This window comes from Chroicocephalus ridibundus, chromosome 1 (genome assembly GCF_963924245.1).
Source record: "Chroicocephalus ridibundus chromosome 1, bChrRid1.1, whole genome shotgun sequence".
Classification (NCBI taxonomy): domain Eukaryota; kingdom Metazoa; phylum Chordata; class Aves; order Charadriiformes; family Laridae; genus Chroicocephalus; species Chroicocephalus ridibundus.
Genome location: NC_086284.1, coordinates 70,704,298 through 70,728,288, shown reverse-complemented (window position 1 = coordinate 70,728,288; position 23,991 = coordinate 70,704,298). Strand labels below are relative to the sequence as shown.

General features: G+C 40.6%; 1 protein-coding gene across 3 annotated transcripts in view; it reads right to left on the bottom strand.

Moving 5' to 3' along the window:
* Positions 1–4,979: 4,979 nt before the first annotated feature.
* The window catches only part of UXS1 (UDP-glucuronate decarboxylase 1), a 65,799-nt gene continuing 46,787 nt past the window's right edge, over positions 4,980–23,991 (bottom strand). The window contains exons 5-10 of one of the 3 annotated variants that reach the window (XM_063338799.1): positions 15,824–15,943; positions 13,166–13,209; positions 11,893–11,953; positions 10,373–10,430; positions 7,786–7,889; positions 4,980–6,098 (exon numbers count right to left, since the gene is read on the bottom strand). In XM_063338799.1, the coding sequence (XP_063194869.1) occupies positions 5,967–6,098; positions 7,786–7,889; positions 10,373–10,430; positions 11,893–11,953; positions 13,166–13,209; positions 15,824–15,943 (519 nt within the window). In that variant the 3' untranslated portion in view covers positions 4,980–5,966. The remainder of the gene's footprint in view (positions 6,099–7,785; positions 7,890–10,372; positions 10,431–11,892; positions 11,954–13,165; positions 13,210–15,823; positions 15,944–23,991) is intronic. The other 2 variants (XM_063338790.1, XM_063338782.1) reach the window with 2 other exon arrangements.

The following is a 23,991-nucleotide window of genomic DNA, read 5'->3' as shown; positions in this document are numbered from 1 at the left end:
ACGACGCAAAAATACATCCAAGAAGCTACAAAGCCAGTAGGTATGAGCCATCACGGGCTTGGGCAAAAGGAAGAAAACGATTAGAAAAAACAAATATGGTCAGGGTCAAATATGGTCAAATGTGCAGGGAGTTAGTTAAAGTTAACTTCAAAGTTAACCACATTAACAAAGTTAATTTCCTTTTGACTACTTCTGTCCCAAAAGAGAGATGAAACTGTGCAACAACCCCTCCCAGCCTCTCCATTCTGCTGTGCAGACAGCACAGAGCGCTTCACATCATCATCATCCCCCAGCTAACCCGGCACTGACATCATGTAACCTCTCCACCAAGAGAGAAGAGCAGCCATTGTTCATTGTGGCTCCCTGCAGAACAGGAACAGCTTGGCCACGCTCCAGCACTTCATGTTTCGAGACCCGATGCTGCCGCATCCCCCAGTTTGTGGGTGTCAGCCAGGCAAGGCCGTCAGTCGGACTGACGAGGCAGTCCTGCCTCCTTTGCTGATCATACCTCTAAAGTAACCCTTCCATGTCAAAGCATGGGAGTACTACTGACGTGCCTCCACACCCACTCTCATATACCCGCCCAAGTCTAGACAGAGATCTCCCTCTCCAGATCAAGTGTCTTCATCAGCAGTCTTAAATAGATATTTATTTCCGTCTTTATTTTTGGGCCTTCATTCCCTTTAAGTTCCTATTTGTAACACAAACACTTTGGGGATGAAGCACCCCAGGACTGTTTCCCAGACGGAAGATGTAGGCTTCCTTGCTCAAAGCAGCTTTCTCTGCAGTGGGGTGGATGGAGCCCAGACTGCAGTACTTAAGGCTGCCTCACAGTTTCTTGTGGCTGCGTGTTTTGGACCTTCCAGCTGCTTCAGCCATGGCGTGCTCCAAGGCATTCAGAGGATCCCCCTCCTTGCTGAAAAGCATGTCAGAAACTAGGCAAAGCATTGCAAGAATGAACCAGCTGTTGCCTGCTCCAGGCTGTAAATGGCAACAAAACAAGGTGGATAAGAAGTTGTTGCCACATTTGCTACCATGGAGTAGGCAAGTGACTGAAGGAAAGGGACTGGGAAAAGGAACAGAGAACCAGAGTCTGTTTTTTGCAAGAAATACGAATTGTTATTTCAGAAAAACCTCTCAGTTGATGTGGAATTGCATTCAGGAACCTCCTGCCATACAAAAGGCGCCCCGCTTTTCTCCAGAGCCATTGCTGCTTTTCCTGGTAGCTCTAAGGCAGCTCTAAGCTGGTACCCACAGCTCCCATTTTTTCTCAATGGCTGCTCTAAATGCTGAACTAGGGTTGCACCCTCGTGCACCACCTCTTCATACATGCTTCAGCATCCAACAGCACATTTTGAATGGGAAGTAAATAGAAGGAGAAAGAACACCTTCCCCCAAGCCTTATTTGGGGCGTTCCCATCTCCTACTGCTTGAAGCACAGGGAAATGTTCACAACTACGGATTTGTGGTGGCTACATTCCCACCTGTTTCAGGGGGAGGACATATGGAAGTTAGGGCTAGCAATGTTGAGTGCACACTTCCCATGCTATTCACAAAGCATCTCCTTCCTGTGGACAGGTCTTCCCTCATCAGCCTCCAACAACCTTCAAGGACTTCTTGGCCTCAAGTAGCATTACACTCAATACTAATAAAAACCTGGGGACTAACTCAATCCATACACTCATCAAAGCCCTCTTTTGCTCTCTGCAGCCTGTTCTCCAAGGCTAATGAATTTATGCAATGGTGTTTGTGTCTTCCCCCTCCTCCCTTGTCTCTTTCTCTCAACTATGAAACTCAACTCCGACCCCGCTTGGCAGAAGTGAAAGGTTTTTTCAAAAAAATGGGTGACAGAGACATTCACAAATGCCCAGAGGGCGGCGAGCTCACTGAGTACTAAATCTGCCAGAGTCTATATAGGTTAAGAAAAGCTGCAAACTCTCTAGACAGAGGAAGACTGTCAGATCATCATTTCCACACATGGCAAAAAAAATCTAACCTAACGACAGATATGAGGCTTCTCTAGACTATACACTCATGGAACTACTTAAAATAAATTAGGACTGCAAGTCTCACTGTAGCTTGTCTGTAGATCAGCAACCTGGTTTAAAAGCTTCCGAACAGCCTACATACAGAAATAAAGCAAAAGTGCATCTTGTTTAAAAAAAAAAATAATAAAACATCCAACTGTGGACCTCACAGCAGTGGGTGCCCTGCACACCTCTCCTTCTAGAAGGCAGATCTCACTCACCAGCACCAAGCCGGGCAGTTCACCACAGGCCTCTGCTACATCGCACATTTCCTACTGAGAGAGAAGGACTTGCATCTAACGCTGGTTGAGCTGCCCGTTCGTGCAGATCACTATGACTAAATAGCCACCTCAAACTCGGTCACGTCAGTTTTGCCTTGACTGCCTAACCAGGCGATAGCAGAAAATCCCAATTCCCAAATTTCCTGGAGAAAAAAAAAAAATAAAATGCAGTATGCTGTGTTCAGGCATGGAAATCAGAAGGTCGTTTGGCTTCATTTACTCCTAAGTCCTACGTTTCTACACTTTCAGTGCTGTATTCCACCCCCCTCCATCAAAAGTGGCTCTTCTGGAGAGGCAGCAGCTGTTTCTCACCTGTGGTTCCCGGCAAAATTGACGCTTTCTTTCACCTTCTGAGATGGGTAACCCCGGATGGGAACAGAGACCACCAACATCCAAACCCTCATCTGCCTCAACTGCCTTGAAGACCCAGTTCAGACCAGAGCAAACTTGAAATTACCCCTGACTTTCATTCTTAAGCACCAGCAGATTCTATTTTAACACCCACGATTCATGCTTTTCGAATCAGCCAGAAGGCCAGTCACCGGCTTCAAACACAAAGAGCACAATAGCTGCCTCAGCTGCTGTTTCTGGAAGATGCTATTTAGAAAGAATATGGGGACTGAACCAGGAACCTCTGAAACAAAAGCCAGAAAGAGCACAAGGAAAGCAGCAAATCGATACAGTCTGTCACCCAGGCACAGTGGGAGGCCTGCCACGTACTCACAGATGGGCTGTATTGGTACCAGCCATTCGCCCTCTCTCCGATTTGTTCCTTTTATGAAGGAGGTCAGGCTGTGAAGTAACCTAAAAAGCTTTTAAATTCACATCTGTAGTATCCAAATGTTCAGACTTCCTGAGGGATTTTTTTTTTTTGGAAAATGTACATTTTGTGCCTGTCTCCAGAAGCGTGCTTGTTCCAGTACAGTTTACGTATTTTGCACTGAAGTAATTGGATTAAATGAAAACCAGTCCTGGAAATAACAGCTGGTACCCACAGCTCCCATTTTTTCTCAATGGCTGCTCTAAATGCTGAACTAGGGTTGCACCCTCGTGCACCACCTCTTCATACATGCTTCGGCATCCAACAGCACATTTTGAATGGTGAGTAAATAGAAGGACAAAGAGCACCTTCCCCCAAATATAATCTAGAGTTTAAGGGTTAAAAACACCGTGCTCAGAGCCGATTAGCCGTTCTTGCCACAACACTATTAAAGAAGCGGGCACTACTTTCACATACATCCAGCCGTGGTGTTGAGTATAGGGAGAGAGGCTGTGCTTTGTCAGCATATCAGTGATGACAGGTTACAGGCACACTTGGAGCACGCATGCCACGGTGTACTTTTCAGGCAAATTAACATGGAATAGATGTCCAGATCAAGTACCTAGAAAAAGGCTTCAAGCAAAAAGCAGACCTCAAGCTGCTCAGCTGCGAAAAGATGAAGGCAACATGTAATACCTAAATTCTACCTCTGAGTCCAGACAGGAAAATGCTCCCTGGCTCCCCATCTTAGTTGCATGGCAGATTTCCACTGGAAGAGAACTTGCACACGTGAGCAGGGAAGAAAACCTGTGGCACTGGTGAGACCACACCTTGAGTACTGTGTCCAGTTTTGGGCCCCTCACCACAAAAAAAGACATTGAGGTGCTGGAGTGGGTCCAGAGAAGGGCAACGAAGCTGGTGAGGGGTCTGGAGAACAAGCCCTATGAGGAGCGGCTGAGGGAGCTGGGGTTGTTCAGCCTGGAGAAAAGGAGGCTGAGGGGAGACCTTATCGCTCTCTGCAACTACCTGAAAGGAGGCTGTAGCCACGTGGGGGTCGGTCTCTTCTCCCAAGTAACAGGCGATAGGACAAGAGGAAGCAGCCTCAAATTGTGCCAGGGGAGGCTTAGATTAGATATTAGGAAAATTTAGGTTATCAAGCATTGGAACAGGCTGCCCAGGGAAGTGGTTGAGGCACCATCCCTGGAGGTATTTAAAAGACAGGTAGACACAGTGCTTAGAGATATGGTTTAGTGATGTTTTTTGTCAGAGTTAAGTTGATGGTTGGACTAGGTGATCGGAAAGGTCCCTTCCAACCTAGGCGATTCTATGATTCTATGAAACCATTTTGACTGAAAAGGATCACTGCAGAACTGGTCCAGACAGGGCACACAAATGACCACGTCAGCCCCACCACTGCTGGAGTCCCAGGGAACTTTACCAGGCAGACTGGATGGGACTCCAAGCCTTGCAGGCACTGGGAGGCTCTGGAGATGGGATGCTCGGACAAAGGTGACTAAATACCACACTGCTCCCAGAGTCCTCCCTGGGTCTGGGTGTCAAGTCATCGCTACGGGTAACTCCCGCTTTGACCATCAACCTAAAGATACTCAAAAGCTAACGAAACATCAAGCTTTAATGAGATAAAGTCAAGTCATTTTGCTTGACGAGATTTATGATTTTCAATTTTGAGTGGCACTAAGCCAAAATACCTTTTAAAAACTCTCTCTCCCCAGGTATTCAGTCCTAGGTATTAAAAATAAAGGGAAGCCATTAAAAATAAGGGGAATTGGATTTTTTTTTTGTTTGCTTGGTTGGTTTTTATTTGTTAAGATGACAGGCATCGTTATCAAAGTTGAAAGCATTTACTGGCAATTCAGTAACTGCTTAAAATAGAAACATTTCTTCAGTTAGGGAGGCTAAAGTTAGACTCTACAGTTTAAAGAAAACCGTATACTCCTGCCTGACTATCAACTACCTGGAGTAAATCATGATGGTTTTGTCTGATCTATTTCAACAGACAACCTGCAGCCCTTCCTGTATATCTGCTAAGAGACAACCAATGAAAGACCAATGTTAACTTTGAGGCAATTATTTACAGACTGTTACTTTCTAATTAATATACAATAAATGCACAGATGTCTAATGCCAGAGAAGTGCCCGCAGTGAAACCCTGAAACTAGTCAATAGAACTTTCAGTATTTTATTAAAATAGCATATTCAACCACTGTAACCAATAATACATTAACTTTATTCCCAGAGTACGCACAACACAGTAGTGATTCAAAATATCCTTATCCATGGTAATCAATGAAAATATCTCAAATTCAAGTGTACAACTAAAACTAAACCTTTGAAAAAATCTCTCCTTTAAAGAATACATAAAGCTCTCGTACAGAATTCTTTTAAACTCCTTTAGACTTAGACGTCAGTGTCTCTCACCTGACAATACCACTAACTTTTTTCTTATGCATAGTAGAACATCTCATATTTTATAGTACCCATTTTATAAATAAATTGGCATTTTCCATCCCGTTTGTGTTTATCGTCAGCTTCACAAAGAAACCAGTAAATAAAACTGTCAAGGACAGTCACAACAAAATGATCTCACAGCAAGATATAAAACTTGAAGATACTAAAAGATGCTTCTACTCTATTTTACGTAAAAAGACAGATTTAAAAAGTGCAAGGCAAGATTTGCAGGGGAAGGGGAATATTTGTTTGTTATTTTTTAGGCACATCCACTTCTTTAAAGCAAGCTTCAGAATGAAATTCCAGTTTGTTCTTCATGATACCTGTTTCAAAGTCTCTCTCAAAAAAAAAAAAAAAACAAACCCAAGAAGAAAAAAAATTACATCCGTCAAATGTCAAGCAGGGAGTTTCCTGTCCAACTAACAGTCTTCAGTTATGTCTTGTTCTTCCTTTTTTCATCCTTGCGGGTTTTGGCTTGGGAATATACTGATTGTTCGCCTGATACTCAAGTTCTTTACGGAAGTAATGAATTGCTTTATTCAAACCTTCTTCCAATGGGACCTGTTCCCAAAAGTGAGGAGAGAATCGTATCACACTGAGTTCACATCAGCTCTTTTTACAACGGTATCTTTTTTAGTACAGCTATCAAAAGACTGCTCGGAAGTCTCATTCTTAGCCAATATAAGTATTAACAGCACCACATACTGGTTACATCTCTGCACTGCTAATGCATGTTAGCTTTTAAACATCAGATATATTTTCTGAGGTATTAAGTCAAAAAACCCAACAAATTTAAATCTCATCAGATGGTTATGACTGGTCTGTTTAGTGTCAAAACAGACTTACATAATTCCACTTTCAATTCATAATACACTGAGAGAGATAAGCACACAGAAATTTAAGCCCCTTCTGTTTTTCGTCATTAAAGATCCTTTTTAGCAGATTCTCACAGCATGGTATATGCCACAGAAAGGTATAAAGGTGGCGGTTGTTTTTTAGTTTTTATTGCTCCAGTGCTCCATTGAGATACAGAAAAAGGGATACAAATTATCATCCAGTATCTAATTTGATAGTCTTAAATCCTATAGAAATAATTGTAATTCTTCATATTCTAGGCCTGTATTTAAACACTATGATTTGTAGACAAGAACAACAGAAATACTACCCACTTTTCTCAAGAGCCATATGCTCTTGACATGCGTGCTGATACCATCACCAACACAGGAGGATAAAATAGCAGCACAAAAACTACTCAGTGGTGAGGCACTGGAACAGGTTGCCCAGGGAAGCTGTGGCTGCCCCATCCCTGGAAGTGTCCAAGGCCAGGCTGGATGGGGCTTTGAGCAGCCTGGTCTAGTGGGAGGTGTCCCTGCCCAGGGCAGGGGGTTGGAACTAGATGATCTTTAAGGTCCCTTCCAACCCAAACCGTTCTAGGGTTCTACTTGCCTTGATGTACCAACACCGTACTGCTACTTCAGAGTAAGTTAAGTGTCGGTACTGACTGTGGCAAACAGTGAAGGTTAGAAGTATAAAAGTTAACTGTTTTAAACCTTTTGTGGTATCATACATCTCTATGTATGATATCCATAGTCTAAAATAAGGGCTTCTTATTCTGCCTTACTTCAGTCCACCAGCATAAATAAAAATAAAATAAATGTGTCACCTCTGTCTGGGTAGCTTCTGTTTTGCCCAAGTTTCACATATTTCCCTTTAAACAAACTAAAAACCAGAACATTTTTCTGGTGCTCATATATCTCTCTCTTAATCCAAAATAACTTTTTGGTTACAATGCTGTTACAGATAATCTTAAAAATACTCTTACTCCAAAGATTTTCTAAAAAAATTTTAATTAATTAAAAGCAATTTTTTCCTTCCATAATGCATGTTACCACAGCAAAAAAGGAACGAGGACTGCAAACTCATTAGTTCTCATCACTATGTACCACATATTTCAAAGGATTCGTTTCGTTTACAGAAAGGTAGGTAGACACTTCATAATACGCATGTGAAAAAAATTAAAATGCCTATCATAAAAATGTTTTTTTCTACTTGTCTATTACAAATGCTAATTGTTCCTGGGTCATGAGCTAGGGCAACATACAAGACAGCCTTTTAAACAACTGTCCTGGAGATTGTGTTAAGCAGATATTCTGATAACTGAAATGCATCATTATCATGTGGTCCTCTCCCACCCACCTCTGCCTCCCTGTGTCTTTGCACACAACCCCTGTAATACAGCTGTACATACCACAGGTTCCCAGCCAAGCAATAACTTGGCTTTTCTGATGTCAGGTTTTCGTTTCTGAGGGTCATCCTGTGCTTCTGAGAGAAACTGGATTTCACTCCCACTGCCTATTAAACAAGAACTGTGCATTATCACCTGCAATTCACTATGCTTCACATTTACATCTTTCCTACCTATTGGAGCATCAGGTCTTTCTGCAGCTTTGTGTTTCATAATTCTGCCATTGAAATGCTTTCCACTGACACAGCTGCACTGCCCGCAACAGCTGGGTGAACCAGCTGTTCCACAGCAACATGGATTCACGAAGCATTTCACAAAGCTTTCAGCATGGATTCACAAAAAGGAAGTTATGCTTGACCAGTCTAATAGCCTTCTACAATGAAATGACTGCTTCAGTAGCCAAGGGCAGAGCAGTGGATATCATCTACCTTGACTTCAGTGAGGCTTTTGACACTGTCTCCCATAACATCCTTACTGAGGGCTGAACGAGCAGACAGTGAGGTGGATTGAAAACTGTCTGCATGGCTGGGCCCAGAGGCTGGTGAGGAGTGGCACAAAGTCTACTTGGAGGCTGGTAACTAGTGGTGTACCCCAGGGGTCAATACCAGGTCAACACTGAGTTGTTGATACACCAGAGGGCTGTGCTACCATCTGGAGGCACCTGGAGAAAAGGGCTGACAGGAATCTCATGAAGTCCAACAAGGAAGAGTGCAAAGTTCTGCACCTGGGGAGGAACAACCCCAAAGCACCAGTACAGACTGGAAGTCAACCAGCTGGAAAGGTGCTTGGCAGGAAAGGACCTGGGGGTCCTGGTGGACAGCAAGTTAAATATGAGCCAACAATGTGCCCTTGCCACAAAGAAGGCAAATGGTATCCTGGGCTGCAGTAGGAGGAGTGCTGTCAAGCAGGTCAAAGGAGATGATTTTCCTCCTCTACTCAGCACTGGTGAAATACATTTGGAGGGCTGTGTCCAGTTCTGTGCTCCCTAATATGAGACACATGGACAGACTGGAGATAGCACAGCGAATGGCTACTAAGATGATGAAGGGACTGGAGCATCTCTCCTGTGAGAACAGGCTGAGAGAGCTGGGACTGTTCAGCCTGGAGAAGAGAAGGCTCAGAGGGATTTTATCCACGTGTATGAATACCTGATAGGGGAAGTAAAGAAGGCTCTTTTCAGTGGTGCCCACTGACAGGACCAGAGGCAGTGGGCACAACCTGAAACACAGGAGGTTCCCTCTGAACATCAGGAAACGCTATTTTACTGTGGTGGTGACCCAGCACTGGCACAGATTGCCCAGTGAGGCTGTGGAGTCTCCATCCTTGGAGATACTCAAAAGCTGTCTGGGCATGGTCCTGGGCCACTGCCAGCTGTAGGTGGCCTTGCCTGAGTAGAAGGGTTGGACCTGATGACGTCTAGAGGTGTCTGCCAACCTCAACCATTCTGTGATTCCGTTAGCACTTTTGCATTGTAAAAGGACTTCACTTCCTCTTTTTGGCCGTACTCTCCAGTGTGATTTAAATAGCCAACACAGTACCTGTCTTTCGTCATGACAGGAGACAGAAACAGGACAATTTCTCTAACCAGATCTAGCAAATAGTTTACATGACATGTTACTGTGGGATTTTATGGATGTAGGACTAAAGTAAGCGTCTCTGGGCAGCCTGAAACAGATCAAGTTGTTTGTGAAGAGACAGACAATTGGGGGTAACAATTATTCTATGTGCCTGATGGGTTTGCTGCTCCGATTTTCAATTTCCTTCCCTGATCTGTGGATGCACAGATGTTTTCCAGAGGGGATGACCCTCTATTAGAAACATCACATGCATCAGCTTCTGTACTGTATGTTTGAACTTGTCTTTTTCAGATGCCTCAGAAACACTGCTGGAATCTACAGACTAAAAACCCTGGGCTAATGGCATCAGTATGTTTCATCTCATTAGGAAGCCGCACTAGAAGACTGAGTGCAGCCCTTCACTTCCATTCTCGAGAGCTCTGATTTGCTACAGGTATCAGAGCAAGAATTAAGAGAATGACACAGTGTTTTCTTCCCAGCCACTTACAAGGGAGGTGCTGACAGCCCTTGCAAGAGCCACTGGTAGATCAGTGAAAAGTAGAGAAAGACTGTCACCACAGCATGAGGTTTTTGATGGCAGTTGAAGGAGAACAGCCTGCGTAATTGTGAAGAACCACCTTGCTGAAGTATCTGTATTTCAGCTAGGAGGTTACGTTAGACATTTTCATTCATGTGTTTTCCATTTCATTTATGAATTGTCCTTGTGCCAAAACAAAGCTAGAAAAATGCATAAACATTATACAAAATAATTGGTATAGGTCACACACATACACAGAAAGAATGTATTCATTCTACTGTTCATGCAATATTTTACATACAATTGAGAGGATTTGTATTATCTTATTAATATTTAATTATATGATCAGGATACAATTAAATTCCTTTGATAAAGTTATTACGAAATCCAAAGACCAATTAAGTTATCCATATATTACACAGACCAATCAAGTAATAATCATCTAATGACAATAAGTACTTCATTAGCTTTTCTAAGAATCACTTATCATACTCACCAACAAGTTTTTTAATTAACTGGGCAAATTCTAGGATAGTGTGCTCTTCTGGGTTTCCCTAGAAATAGAAGCGATATTCATTACAATAACAATTAAACAGCTTACAACACGCTAGCTTTCCGACATGAGATGAGTCTAACAGGGTCATGTTAAACTCTGAAAAAGCTAAAAATCATGCCTTATTCCTACTTTGATGAAAAAATTCTAACTTTGACAAGCTCCACACTCATTAGAAAAGTCGCTCTCCATTACAGTTGCCTTGGTATACAATGTACGCAGGGGGCTGCCCAAAAAAATCAGTCTGTAAAGAATGGGCAAATGCACTTCAATCACAGTAAAGGCACGTGCCACTCAGCAGCCCACAAAACCACACCATCACTTTGAAATCTGGATTCAAGGACTTGGCCAAGTTGAGGACAGATGATATAATGAAGAAGTATGATAAACTCTCAGTTCATCCAAGGTTAGGAAACTGAACTAATTTAGCTGAAAACAATTGCTTCCGCTTTTACTACACCTTACATATCAACATGTATAAAGGCTACTTGCTTTCCTATACAATATTACTTTTCTTAAATATTTTTTTTTAATCAACTTGCATGTGGACTCCTGATCAACATTTCAGAACAAAATGCTGAAAGCTTCCTGTTAGCATTAGCTCACCTTCATCAGCCTCAATTCCCTTCATCCCTAGCTTTCCTTGTTGCAAACCTCTTCTTCACTACATCTTGTTTGACCTAAAGCTGAACATTTAGGTACATATAGATTTAAACAATGAGTTTTCTGGACACAAAACATGTGATGGGGTTTAAAAATGTCAGCATTTGGATAGAAACATAGACATGAATTCATGTCCACAGTAAAAAGGAAAATCTAGTGAACAACTGCCCTGCAGAGTTGAATATCTGATTTGGCAAAAGTTGGCACACACAGAAATGACCTGGTGTATGCATCCTTTTTCTATTTTTATATCTACTACTGAGAATAAGGTGACAATAAATGGGACAGAACAAAAATCTTATTAGAAAAGTTAAGTTCTAAGCAGCCTTAATCAATATCAGAAAATTATATAATCAAATACGATCCAATTTCCCTCTAATCAAGACTACTAAGAAGTGATTTCTAATTATTTAGAGATAAGTATTCCTTCAGTGCTTTTTTCATTAAAACCAGACTGCAATCATTTCCTTGGTGTATTTTGCGCCCCCCCCGCCCCCGCTCATATTTTGTTGTGGGTTTTTTTTTTTTTTCATATTCTAATTACATAAATCCTTTTGCTAGAACAAATGAAAAACACTAGCAAATTTATCCTCTTCTTGGAACTACAAGATCTCAACATCTAGGGGCTTAATCTTCTTATTTGTAAAGAGAATACATGGATGAATACATTATTCATAATGAAAAGAGATTTTTTTACTCTGTTTATTTCTTCTAGAAATCAGCATCAGTGACAAGGAGGAAACAGAGGTGATGCTGGCCACTGGACAGCAAACGCAGTAGAGTGGAGCTCTCATACTCACCAAGTTGACAGGACTGCTGACATTGCTGTTCATCAACGCCACCAACCCATTCACAAGATCACTATAAAAAGGGAAGAACAGATTGAGGCAATTTCCACTTCCCTATAAATAATATTATTGTCTAAAAAGAGACCTGCTTCCTCAGAGCTCCAGTAAGGCAGATCAGGCAGCTGAGTGAGGAATGCTGAAATCAGATTTACAGTGTATAATTCAATGGGTGTACGTTTTCTCGGCTGCTTGTTCTACAGTCATTCTTGTAAGATATATTGAACTGGAGATTAGTTTGAAAGGGTGATTATCTTTGGAATGCACTGGATATAGTTTATCTGAACATATGAATACATAAAAATATCAAGATACTAAAAAACAATACTTCCTTTTCTCTCTGGTACTCAAGCATATTTAGAGGCCCATTTCCAACACATTTCAAACAGAACAGGGTAAGTTGTAAGACTTCGCAGTTTCTTGTTTGAACTATCTTCTCGCTTTCAGAAATTCTTAGACCACGTTTGTTAACAAACCAGTATTTTGGTGTTACCTTCCCCCAGCAAAATAACCCTAGGTTATTTTGGGTTATCAGCAACAAACTTATCCACTCATCCCTGGACATACACATCCAGGTCCTTTTCATTATGACTTATAATTAGGAAAGGAGTGGATACTTTAAACTGATGGGGTTTCTGTAGCGTCTATCATCACTGTTATTACTTTCAGCAGAGGGAAAGAACATTTCCAAGTGGAGAATGATTAAAACAACCCAGAAGGCTGGCACGGAAGTTCAGCTAGCACAACAGAACAAAAGATTCTGAGGAACCGATTCACTTTTTCAGTGAAAGTACGTTCTGGCCTTGCTTACACTGCAAATATTAGCTACAGCAATACCCCCTCAACTGGTTCCTTCCCGCAGCAGGGGACACATGCATGTGAAGCACACACACTGACCACGGATCCCCCGAAGACACAAGGTGGCACTATTGCATTACAATGCAAGGACTGACAAACTGCTCAGACTTAAAGCAGCATTCCAAATTTTCCTACTCGGTTATTTGCTGTCCCTTGAAGGGAAGAACACAATATTTTAATTCAAAGTTCTAAATCCACTAAAGTTTTGTTTCTTGGTATTTTTAGAAACGTCTCTGTCTCCTTTCTGAAAGTAAAGCTGGCCTAAGAATGAACATAATTTCTTTGACTAAAATGCACATGCATACAAACCTGGCCAAGCTCAAAGAAGCACCAAGGGAAGTAAATATCAGAGAGCACAAATAAGGCTTACCTGACATACTGGAAAGCTCTCGTCTGAGTTCCAGGTCCATAGACCTAAAACCAGATGAAAGTTAGAAAAGTTACATAAACATGAAAGTCCTCTCAAGTCCAATTATCTTTTCCTCACTGCTCTAGACAAACATCGCAAGGAGACACACCTGAGACATAAGCTCAGTGTTGCAGGAATGGAAAAAATGTGCTTGCAGAACCTTTGGCAATGAATCAGTTCTTTGGAGGTCTTTTTCCTCTTGGATGTATCTCCATTAAACATACACTTAAGCATTTCATCAACCAGAACTCTGGATGTAGGAAACATTTTCAGGGATGTAGGACAGAGCAATGCTTTGTCCTCTCCTGAAACACTGAAAGATGCTGCAGCATGCACTCAGCCAGAAAAGAGTGCCAAATATTTAAAGCAAACCTCAGAATACCAACATGTGGTTATAATGAGCAATTTTTATTTGCTCATTATCAACAGATAACTTCAAAGAGACCACCAAATGTGAGTGGTCTCTAAAAAAATTGTCAAGAAAAAATAGCACTGTAAGCCTTTAAAGGAATCAGAACAAAAAAAAAATCATCACATGGCTCTCTAAATATTACTATTTGGGGAAATGGGAAGTAAAATAATTTCTAGTGGCTAGAACTTTTGAGTAAGCAAGTTGTTCAAAAGATTCAAAAATTCAAGTTCAAAGCAGATATTAAAACATACCTAAAGTGTACATAATGGTATCAGATAACATTCATTTTTTTCACAGCTTAGTTGCGTGCAGTGCTTAAAATCCCTAGAACATGAATACTTAAATTCTGAAAGTTATCAGTAGGCATATTTAAGTGGGAAAACACTTAAGTGGGGACATACACATCTTACCACTGATCTGCTACAACAGAAAAGCTTTTTGGAAGGACAGACTAGAAAGTATGTTTTTTTTCTAGCAGACAGGAAAAACAATACAATTGGTATACACAGAATCATAGACTTGTCTGGGTTGGAAGGGACCTTTAAAGGTCATCTAGTCCAACTCCCCTGCAGTGAGCAGGGACATCTTCAACTAGATCGGGGTGCTCAGAGCCCCATCCAACCTGACCTTGAATGTTTCTAGGGATGGGGCATCTACCACCTCTCTGGGCAACCTGTGCCAGTGTCTCACCCTTCTCATTGTAAAAAATTTCTTCCTTAAATCTAGTCTGGATCTACCCTCTTTTAGTTTAAAACTGTCACCCCTTGTCCTATCACTACAGGCCCTACATGCCATCACCTGTCACTTAGTAAACCTGTTGCTCTCTGAGGCAGATTCAGAACCAAAAGAGCTTCACATTTCAGTAAGCATTGGGTAAGATGAGGGGTTTAGGAGTTTAAACTGATTCTGAGAGAAATGCGCCAGAAGAGCACAGTGACAGCCTGACAGCCTCTCAAAGCAAACAGGAAGACAATTTTATGTACGTATAGAGTTTCCTGCTTGTCTTCTTTTAGCTTGTGGGATAAGTTTTACATAACTAAGTCATTTGTGCATTCCTTGGTCTTGACTCTTCAATGCTCTGTCCAGTTTCAGATTTTTCTCTACAAGAATCACAGCAGTGGAAGTTGCCACAAAACTCATCCTTTTCCTCCTTGGATTACATGCTCCTTCCTAGAGGAATTCCTGGATGAATTCTTTCTAGAGTCCCCAGCAGAAGGAATGCTATCTCAATCTCAAGATAGCTGCTCTGTGGAGGTACTTTGCAACAGACTTAGTTATTTAGCAGCAGACTTCCTGGCACTTCACTCTTCTAATCCAGGCAATATTATCAAATATTTATATGAACCTTCTGTTGTATGTCACAAAAACTGTAAATGTTCCCATGACCTCACAACTGATCTCAGATTTCAAACTACTTCTCCCTCTTTCAGGATGTCTCCTCATTTATTTTACATATTCTAATTATTTTATAATAGTAAAGTAAACAGAATCAGGGCATAGGTCAGGCACTGTCTGTGTTGCTACATTACCAGCGTCTTTGGCAGAGTATTGGCTTGTGACAGCTCTTGCTCTCCCAGACAATGTTGTGATGTTGCTTAAGCTCTATCAAGAGCCAATGACCATTCACAGCAAACAGTTTGGATATGGCCATTTGTTTCAGCAGGAAAATTTAGCTGCATAGATGTGGGCCATGCCACATGGCGATGCCACTAACACACGATGTGTTAGTAAATAAAGGCCTGAAGGCCTTTATTAGTTAGTTAAAGGCCTTTAACATTACAGGAGCTTTTTAGGCTGATCTCCGAGCTTGCAAAAAAACATTTAGATGTCTAACTTCCAAAAAGGGTTCAGAGAAAGCTCCTCAATGGAAGAAGTACCAAAATATGATTCTGTAAACCTTGTCATGCCACGTTCCCATAGATGAGTTGCGACAGACAGAGATTCAAGTTCAGGATGACTAAAACACTTTCTCAAATCACAACTGGTAGCCTTGTTTCTCTCTGGTAGAGGAATACTGATACCATCAACTGAGCATATCTTTTCATATATAATTCTATATGCTTGAGCTTGATACACTGGTAGATTTGATTTTTCAGAGGGCAGGGGGGGAAACTCAGTGTTTTCTAAAATCTAGCCTCCTTCATATCACATGAGGATAGGATATAAAGACAAATAACTCTTCGTGTCCCTGAGAGGTCATTACTTACTGTTAGTGGTTCTCCCTGGAGAGCTTGTAGGATAAAATTACTGACAACTCTACCATCGTTCATATGCATTCGAGGACCAAATGTATTGAATATTCTGGCAACCCTCACTTCAACTCCTTCCTGTAGGCAAAGACAAAAGAATTGTTACTGCCTTAGTAAGACTGTTTTTCTTCCTAAAAGTGCAAATTAACTCTCCTCTGTGCAAAAGCTTTCTTAAGAATCCCTCTCACAGCTTTAACAAGCATTGTTTTCTCACCATGAAACACTTCTAACTTCTCATGCATGCTACTGGAAACCATAGTGCATACAGCAAGGTAATTTATAGTAGTTCTCAGTATTTGTAATGCAAGCAGCTGATGTTTTCAGCACATGCATTGCCTTCAAACGAGAACTTTTATGATTTTTCAATAGTACCCTTCCAACAACAACTTATTTCACCTGGGACTTTTCTGCATTTTTTGCGCATAAGTGAAGTCTCACAAACACCAGATACAGTATCAAGGTAGCATGTCCAAAGATTAGAAAAGTTGAACACTTCAGATAAGTATCTTCACCAATGTTATAAAGTAAGTGGCTTTGCAACCACAGCCACAATGTTTCTTAGCTCCCTGCTACTTATTAAACTGTGTAAATGCATGTATTAACAACCCAGGTCTCTTCAACGGCTTAGCTTTTTTCCCAAGAAATGTTTCCACCATTCCCAGAAGTCCTTTCTGGAGGATATTTTGCAAATCTTCAAAGCAAAATGCAAAAAATATGTGAAATTGCAAACTGTCCGGACAAAACATTTTAACACTGAGAGGCTGCAGACTAAAGTTATCTCTCTCTAGGTATTTTCTGTTTATTGGCACTTACTCATTTGGGCAAGCCACAGTTCATGATAAAGCCTACAAGAAGGATGCTTGGTATTTGTGAGCTGAAGCATGCATTTGGCTCCTGATGAGTTCAGAGCAGTGTGGTATGCTATAAACAGGTAGATGCTACCATGTGAGAGTGATAGCCGCTAGGCAGGGAGCAAGATGCCAACTTCAGCCCAGGCCTATGCACCCTTTTTCTTGGAAGTAAACGTAACTTTAAGTACAAGAGAAACTTGCAAGAAAATCTGACCTTCTCTCTTGAGTCTCCAAGTGATTCATAAACAAATTAATCTTCAAAGAAGTTTTGGGAAAGCAACAGCATTAGCTTTTTACAGAGAGAGTGAGAGAGGCAAAAGGCACGTTTAACACTAGCTATTACTTGGTGTTGAGAAATGGGAAACTCTTAATAGCATAGGTAAAGCCCAACACTTCCTAGTATGGAGAAGGCCAAACAACATCCAGTTCTGTTTAATTGTAGGTAAGGTTTCAGTCGCCACGATCAAACGTTTATACTGGCAACTAAATTGTAAGCTAACAGTAACCAGGGAGGTAACTATTGTGCCATAGGAAAAGCTACAGCCTTAGGCCTTTGTCACACAACAAGCTTGCATCTACACCAGAGCCAAAAAACAACCTCACAACATCCCACTTGTCCCTGCTGAGAGACCCTAGAAAGAGCAGAAGTCCCTTACCATGCAAAATGCATCAGTTGGGAATATACTCCCTACAAAAAAGCACGGTAGTGTAACATGTCAAACACATACTTCCAGCAGCATATTACAGAGCCATTCCCAATGCTTTCACTGTATGTAGAAATATATACTATAATAGAGTTTCTCCTTCTTTCATTTTGCCCAGCACTCTGTCTTGAAAAGGACACTGACTCCTTCAGGGAGGGACTGTATTTCGTGTGGGCTTTACAGAGATTGCCACTAGTAACAAGTACAGAAAATGAGGCACTTGGAGGCTAGTACTCAAGGTAAAAATAACTCATTAAACAATGCCGACCAAAAAGCCTCTCTTGTACTGCACAAGCTACAGCAGCAGCCTTGTTTTCCGGTATTGGCTGGAAAATAGCATGAGATCTAGAAAAGAAAAACAACCCTTTCTCTATAGGAACTTACTCATAGCCACAGTGAATCCAGTATTTCTTCTCCCTTTTATTTATTCCCCTCCCCCCACTGTAATGTTGTCTTTTAAAATGAGTAACTTTTTATTTATAGTGTCATCTAGAAAAGCTTTTCTCTGCAGCCTACTGCTTTGCAAAATCTGTTTTTTGTGCAGCTGAATTTTCATTTGTGCCTGTATAACTAGGATCTATCTCCTCAAAAGAAACTTCCACAGACAAAGAGATTTTGGAGTCAGTAACTTAAAAATTGCCCTAAGTTTCCTTTCATCATTTCATTAACATCTCCTTTGAACTGATCCTTTTTGCCTGTTGAGTAACTCCTTTTTGTATTAACTGCCTACGAATACTTATGGTACACTCTTACCTATGTCCTCTTACTCTGAATATCAACAACAACACATTAATTGTGATGAGTGCCTCCACTGTATTCCCATTAGCAAAGCCAAATACTTCCCCAGATTTGTGCCAGTAAGTCATGTACAATATTTTATTATATTGTATTCTCTGCTAAAGAAAGGAGAAAAACTTCTTCGACCCACTTTTATCCTGCTAAACAAAAGAGAGCTTGAGACTAATCCCTGACACTAAGATCAAACGTGATCAACTGCCTTCTGTCCTCACAGTTTAAGACTATGTCTTCCTATAGCAGATTAATCAGAGAGAAAGTTCCTTAAGCAATCCAAAAAAGAGCCCAGAAGCAAGCTAATAAAATGCAGCATTGTGGGCTATCAAAACACTTCAGCTCACTCTATTCTTTACCAGTATTGACATGTTCACAGAGACCGTGCCTGTACAGAAAGAGAGGGAGAACAGAAAAGATGCAAGAAAGATTGTTATGGCTTACAGAGATACCTCCTCTGAATAAATACCCAGACTATTCTATAACTGTCAGTCAATAAATAGTGTTTGTTTCAATAAATAGCAGTTTCCCCTGCAAAACAAACTTGTCCATGGTCTTCAGCATGAGCCTTTGCCACTTAGTTCTAGAGCTCCTTACTCCAGAAAGTTATCAAGGATGCTAAGATAACATCTTAATTTAAAAAGAAATATTTTAATTTTATAAGCCTTTTAAGAAAAGATGCCGCCTTGTGTTGACTGTCTCAGAAAATAGATCAATACAGAACACAACTCAAATGTCAAGAGGTTCTTTTAACTGAAACAGCTTGAACATATGCTGTGGCTGTAATTCATAAGGATATCTATCAGGCAAGCTTCTCTTACTCATTAACAGTGCTTCTTTCTTTTTAAAGTCTGTGTATCTATCTGAACAGCGAGCATGAATTAGACCTCCCTGCATACAAAATCAGGAAAGGCAAAGCTGCAATTGTCTGCTCTCCAGCAGACAACTGGATTCAAAAAATTTGCTAGGGAAAGCCCAGACAGTCGCACAACTATCACTGTGACCTGATACAAGTCTTTATCAATGTTTCAGCTAAAATTACTAACACTGTTGCCTGCATCCCTTGCTTTTTAGTCACTTTCTTACCAATATACATTTTTTCCCATGTGTTTCAGAGATCATTAACTAACTCTCAAAATTCTTCCCCAACACCTGGATTGTAACCACAGCACAATTACTAGCACAGTGTTCACCAGGATTCATCTGTGACATGTTTAAGCTACAATACTCTACACTGAGACTTCGTCCAGAGAATTTTATAGATATGTACTGCCTATGGTATAAGCAAAATGAGATTAATTCACAGTTATTAATAGATTTCAAAATTGCTTTGCAAAAGTAGTGATGCTGAGATCTGAATTTCATAAATAGTAAAGCTGTTTATAAGCTAGGAAGGACAATCACAATCATCTGACTCTGCTTTTGGCATAATGCGGGTCCCTGAACATGACCAAGGCACACCTCCAGTTCTCTTATCTTACAGTTGAAATATTACCACTCTTATAGTTCAATGCTTCCCAGACTAGAGAAGCTACAACTTCACTTTGAGGTCTCTTCATACCATCATTTATACCTCCCTGCTAAAAGTGTGCCCTATTTCTAGCACTTGCCTCAGCTTGCATACCTCTTGTACGTACTGTACATGGCCAATGGAAACAGCCACAGCCCTGTTCCACCAACACTTGAACAGGAGACATTGCCATTGGGAAGCTGATGTGTAACCACTTCAGTGCATCTATGTCTGAATTATAAGGATTTCCCCTTCAGACTGTGATTTTAACTTCAGTAATTTATTGCACAATGTGGCTTCTGAACACAAGGTGGCAGACAACATGAGTGCAATACCCAGTGAATGAGAGCTGTATCTCAGCTTCCAGTAAGTTTCCAATAAGGGTCAGATATACATGCAACAATCTATACTCCAAATTTTAGTTATCTGCATAATGGAGAGTTCTGTAGACCCATACTCATGAATTAGTGTAACAATGACAGTTACAGGTGAAAGAAAATGCCTTACCAGTGCTTTTAGAGCAATGGTGGCTGTATGAGGAGGACATATCTTATAGCCAAAAATAAGAGGTGTAACAAATTGAAAAGAACATCAGAAACAACACACACTTTGCAACAAAAGTTGAATGCTGCTATGGATATATTCTTACTCAAACACTGACTGAACTTATTGAAGTTAATCAATTTCCAAAGAAAGTTTAAAGTCTTCATGACTTCAAAACTCAATTTGCATCACAGTGCAGCAATATTAAAACCAAAGAACTAAGTTCTCCAGTTACCTGAGGGAAATCAGAAGAGATGATGTCTTAGAGAACAGCAAGGAAAGAAAAAGAACAAAACTAGAGCACAGAAACTATGGAAAGTATTCAGACTTTTCTTGGGAAACTGCCTCTATTTTTTTAGTCCGTGGCTTTGATAATCATTGAAATACAGTCTTCTACCCTTGTGTATGGTACAAGGTTATTTTGCAATTGTTAACAGCACAGACCGTGTACAAACAGTAAAGATACTACAGCATTAGCAAAACCATTGTGTCTGAATATGGGCCAGAAGACCTGACAGTTTTTTTCTGCTTTATTTTCATATAATTTGGAAAAAGTGTTGCTCCACTGACAGAAGAAAGCCTCCTATTATATCCATGCTATGTTTATATCAGGAAGCACCGACAACTCAGATAAAAGAATGCAATTTAGAAACAGATACCTAAATAATAAAACTTTCCACTTACAGAGAGGCTCCTATTACTAATGTCCCAGTGAAACAACAGGTTGCACTTTTAGAATACTGACTCAGTTACTGCAGTGCCCTCCTCCCCTTTTCATCCCACTTCCTCCAACCGAATGTTAGCAACAGATAGCTTTGGAAAACTATACGCCCCTTCTGCATTTGCACAGGACCAAACACAATGTTTTGGTTCGTGTGCAGAGCTCCTACATAGCAAAAAAAAAAATTACTACAGACACCTCTAACAAGTCATTAGAAAGTGTGCAGATCTATTAATCCAATAGCGCAGAGAATACGTACCAGCAGGTTTTAGAAAATGGCAGGAGCACCAGGACTGTACAAGGTTAACTGGAACAAGCCAGTTTCAAAAGCTTAGCATTATTTAATCTCTAAATTATTACAGTTTGCAGGACTTAACTTTATTGAACTGTGGGGAAGGATTTTTATCTGTGGTTTCTCTCTTCCAAAGTATAAAAGCCTGTTTGTGAACCACGCAGTTACAGCGGTTGAAAGCAGCAGAGTTTCCTGTTTCAAAGTGGAGCCAGTTAATCAAGAAGATAAATGTGACTAACAACAAACAGTACTTGAAATTTTCAATGTAATTGCCACATTTATTGAGAATATTAATATAATTGTGAGTGTGTGACCTCTCAGACTTTGCAGAGGAAAGGAACTGCAGACGATTTTTTTCTTTTCTTTCTGAATTTCATTGACTTGTATAATAACTCAGATGGGACACCAGTTGCAGTGTCGACACCTGCACTTCAGGGGTTTCAACGCCTCTCAGTCGGCAGTGAGAGGGGCTGTGGCATCTCAACTACCTTACAGGCAGCATCCAACGTGTCTGACTGCCTGTAGCATCTTACAGACTCCCCTCTCCCACCTTTGCCTTGCTAATATTCCTGGACGTAAAACTCCTCTGCATGGCTTCTAAAAAGCTAAACGGATCCATGACAGCTCTTATCACTACAATTTAGCTTTGGCCTGGTATCAATCCAACAGTAACGACCATCTGTGTCATTAAAGGACTGTTGTCTGGGCTTTTGACTATTGCCCTGAGGAGATGCAGTGCTTCCTTTTCTCCCCCTGTGCTGTTAGAACCATGAATTATTCAATTCCATTCTTCCACAAAAAGCATCAACTCTGCATCTTTTCTTCAGCAAACTGCTACCAAACTTCATGTGACAACACCAAAAAAGAATACTGCATGCTTAAACAGAATCTATATTGAATATCAAGGAAAGAAAACAATGAGCAATAATTAGAGAATACAGGATAAACTCCCAAAAGACATTAAAGCAAACTGCTTTAATTCAACATTGCTATTTGCTGTCTATCTAATTACTCAATAACTACCTGGTTATTCGCTATTCAATGCCTTTTCAGTTGCAATTCAATCAACAGTTTTCATCACGCCCACATTTTACATCAAGGCTTTTTATGACTACTGAAGCCAACTCAATTTGTGAATTAAAGATCAGGGGAAAGTACAACTCAATATAAAACAAAAAGTCAGCCTCGTGTTGCAATTGCAATGCACTGCTATATTTCACTAATTTCATCATCAGTTTGCACATGTTATTCTTTCACATTAATATAATAAAATTCACCTCTAACATGTCTTTCCTGTCTTGTGTTACCTATTAAGATTTTTGGCACCTTGAATCTTCGGTACTGGTTAGAGAATATTCTATAACGCAGAGCATAACAGTTGTCCACTTAAAGAAGGTTATACTTAATATTTGATTATAATAACTCAATTCACTCCTACATACTTAGAAAGGCATCCAGTGAAATTCTTAATTGGAAGCCATTCTAAGGCAACTTGAAAACCATCACATCCCATCATGTACCACTAAGCCCATTTGCTACCACTGAAGGTTGCAGAGTCACACAGTTGGTATGAAAGAAAGGATGAAGAAAGTGGAAGGAGACAAAAATTTTCCCTGCAACTTTCCATGGTGATCTGAAGTGTTGCTTCAGCTCTGGAGAATTTCCTTACAGATCAATGCTATAAGAGGAGAAATTAAATCTAGCTCAGAAAACACCCTGAATATGCTAAGCATTTAAAATGCTGTGTATTTATATTTACGACATGGCTATGCAAACACACCAGATTCCTGCCGTGAAGGTAGTGTCGGTAGTGTCAGATTCTGACTAGTATTTAAATTAAGCCAGAGTTGGAATGTACATGAATACTTGGATTTCCAGGCAGCTCCATAATTCCAATGGCAATTTTTTAAACAGTTAAATGCATACTGAAGGGCAACTCCTGAACAAAGCAAAAAATTCACATTGCAGTACTATGTGCTGAAACTCCCTTCCAACCTCTTTATACCCCCTGGCACCTGTATGTTTTCTCTGCCTATGTATGTCCAGAAAGACCTTACTTGCATTTGGAAAATGCTGTTCATTTTGGAAAATGGTGGTATTACCTTATCTAGTAAAATAGCAGTTGCGTGGAGGAGAAAAATTACTAGCTGTGCAATTGTATCACATCTATAGCAAGTCACACACCTGTATATGAAGTTTATGCAAAAAAGCACTTTGGAAGGACAGGAAGGGTAGGCAGAATAGTAATAAAGGTAAGAGTACAGAATGGAAAAGCAAACAGACTGACAAGCTGTTATTATAAGAAAGTCTCAAAACTGTGCCTTCTATCTTATTAAGGCGATTGAATGAACTGAAAAAGGCTTTCCAGAAGAGAGTGCTAGCAAGCACTAAAATAGAGCTGAAGAAAAGGGAATTCCGAAGAAGCCTAAATCAGAGGATGCAACTTAGTTCCCAGATGAACAGGGCAAGGAACTAAAGCTTCATGTGGCTTGAGAAAAGTTCCAGAAGCAGATACTTCCACTCACACTGAGGAGCATGGCTGACCTACGCTCCCACATGAATTTATAGAGGGAGAGCTGCTCCCAGAAGCCTATAGCAAATACCCTCTCAAACCACACATTCAGGTGTCTCACATGGGATGAGATGAACTTGTGTACAGGCTTCAAATTTGTGAGCCCTGCATTTCTCCTTCAAATATTTCACTCCCCACTTCTCC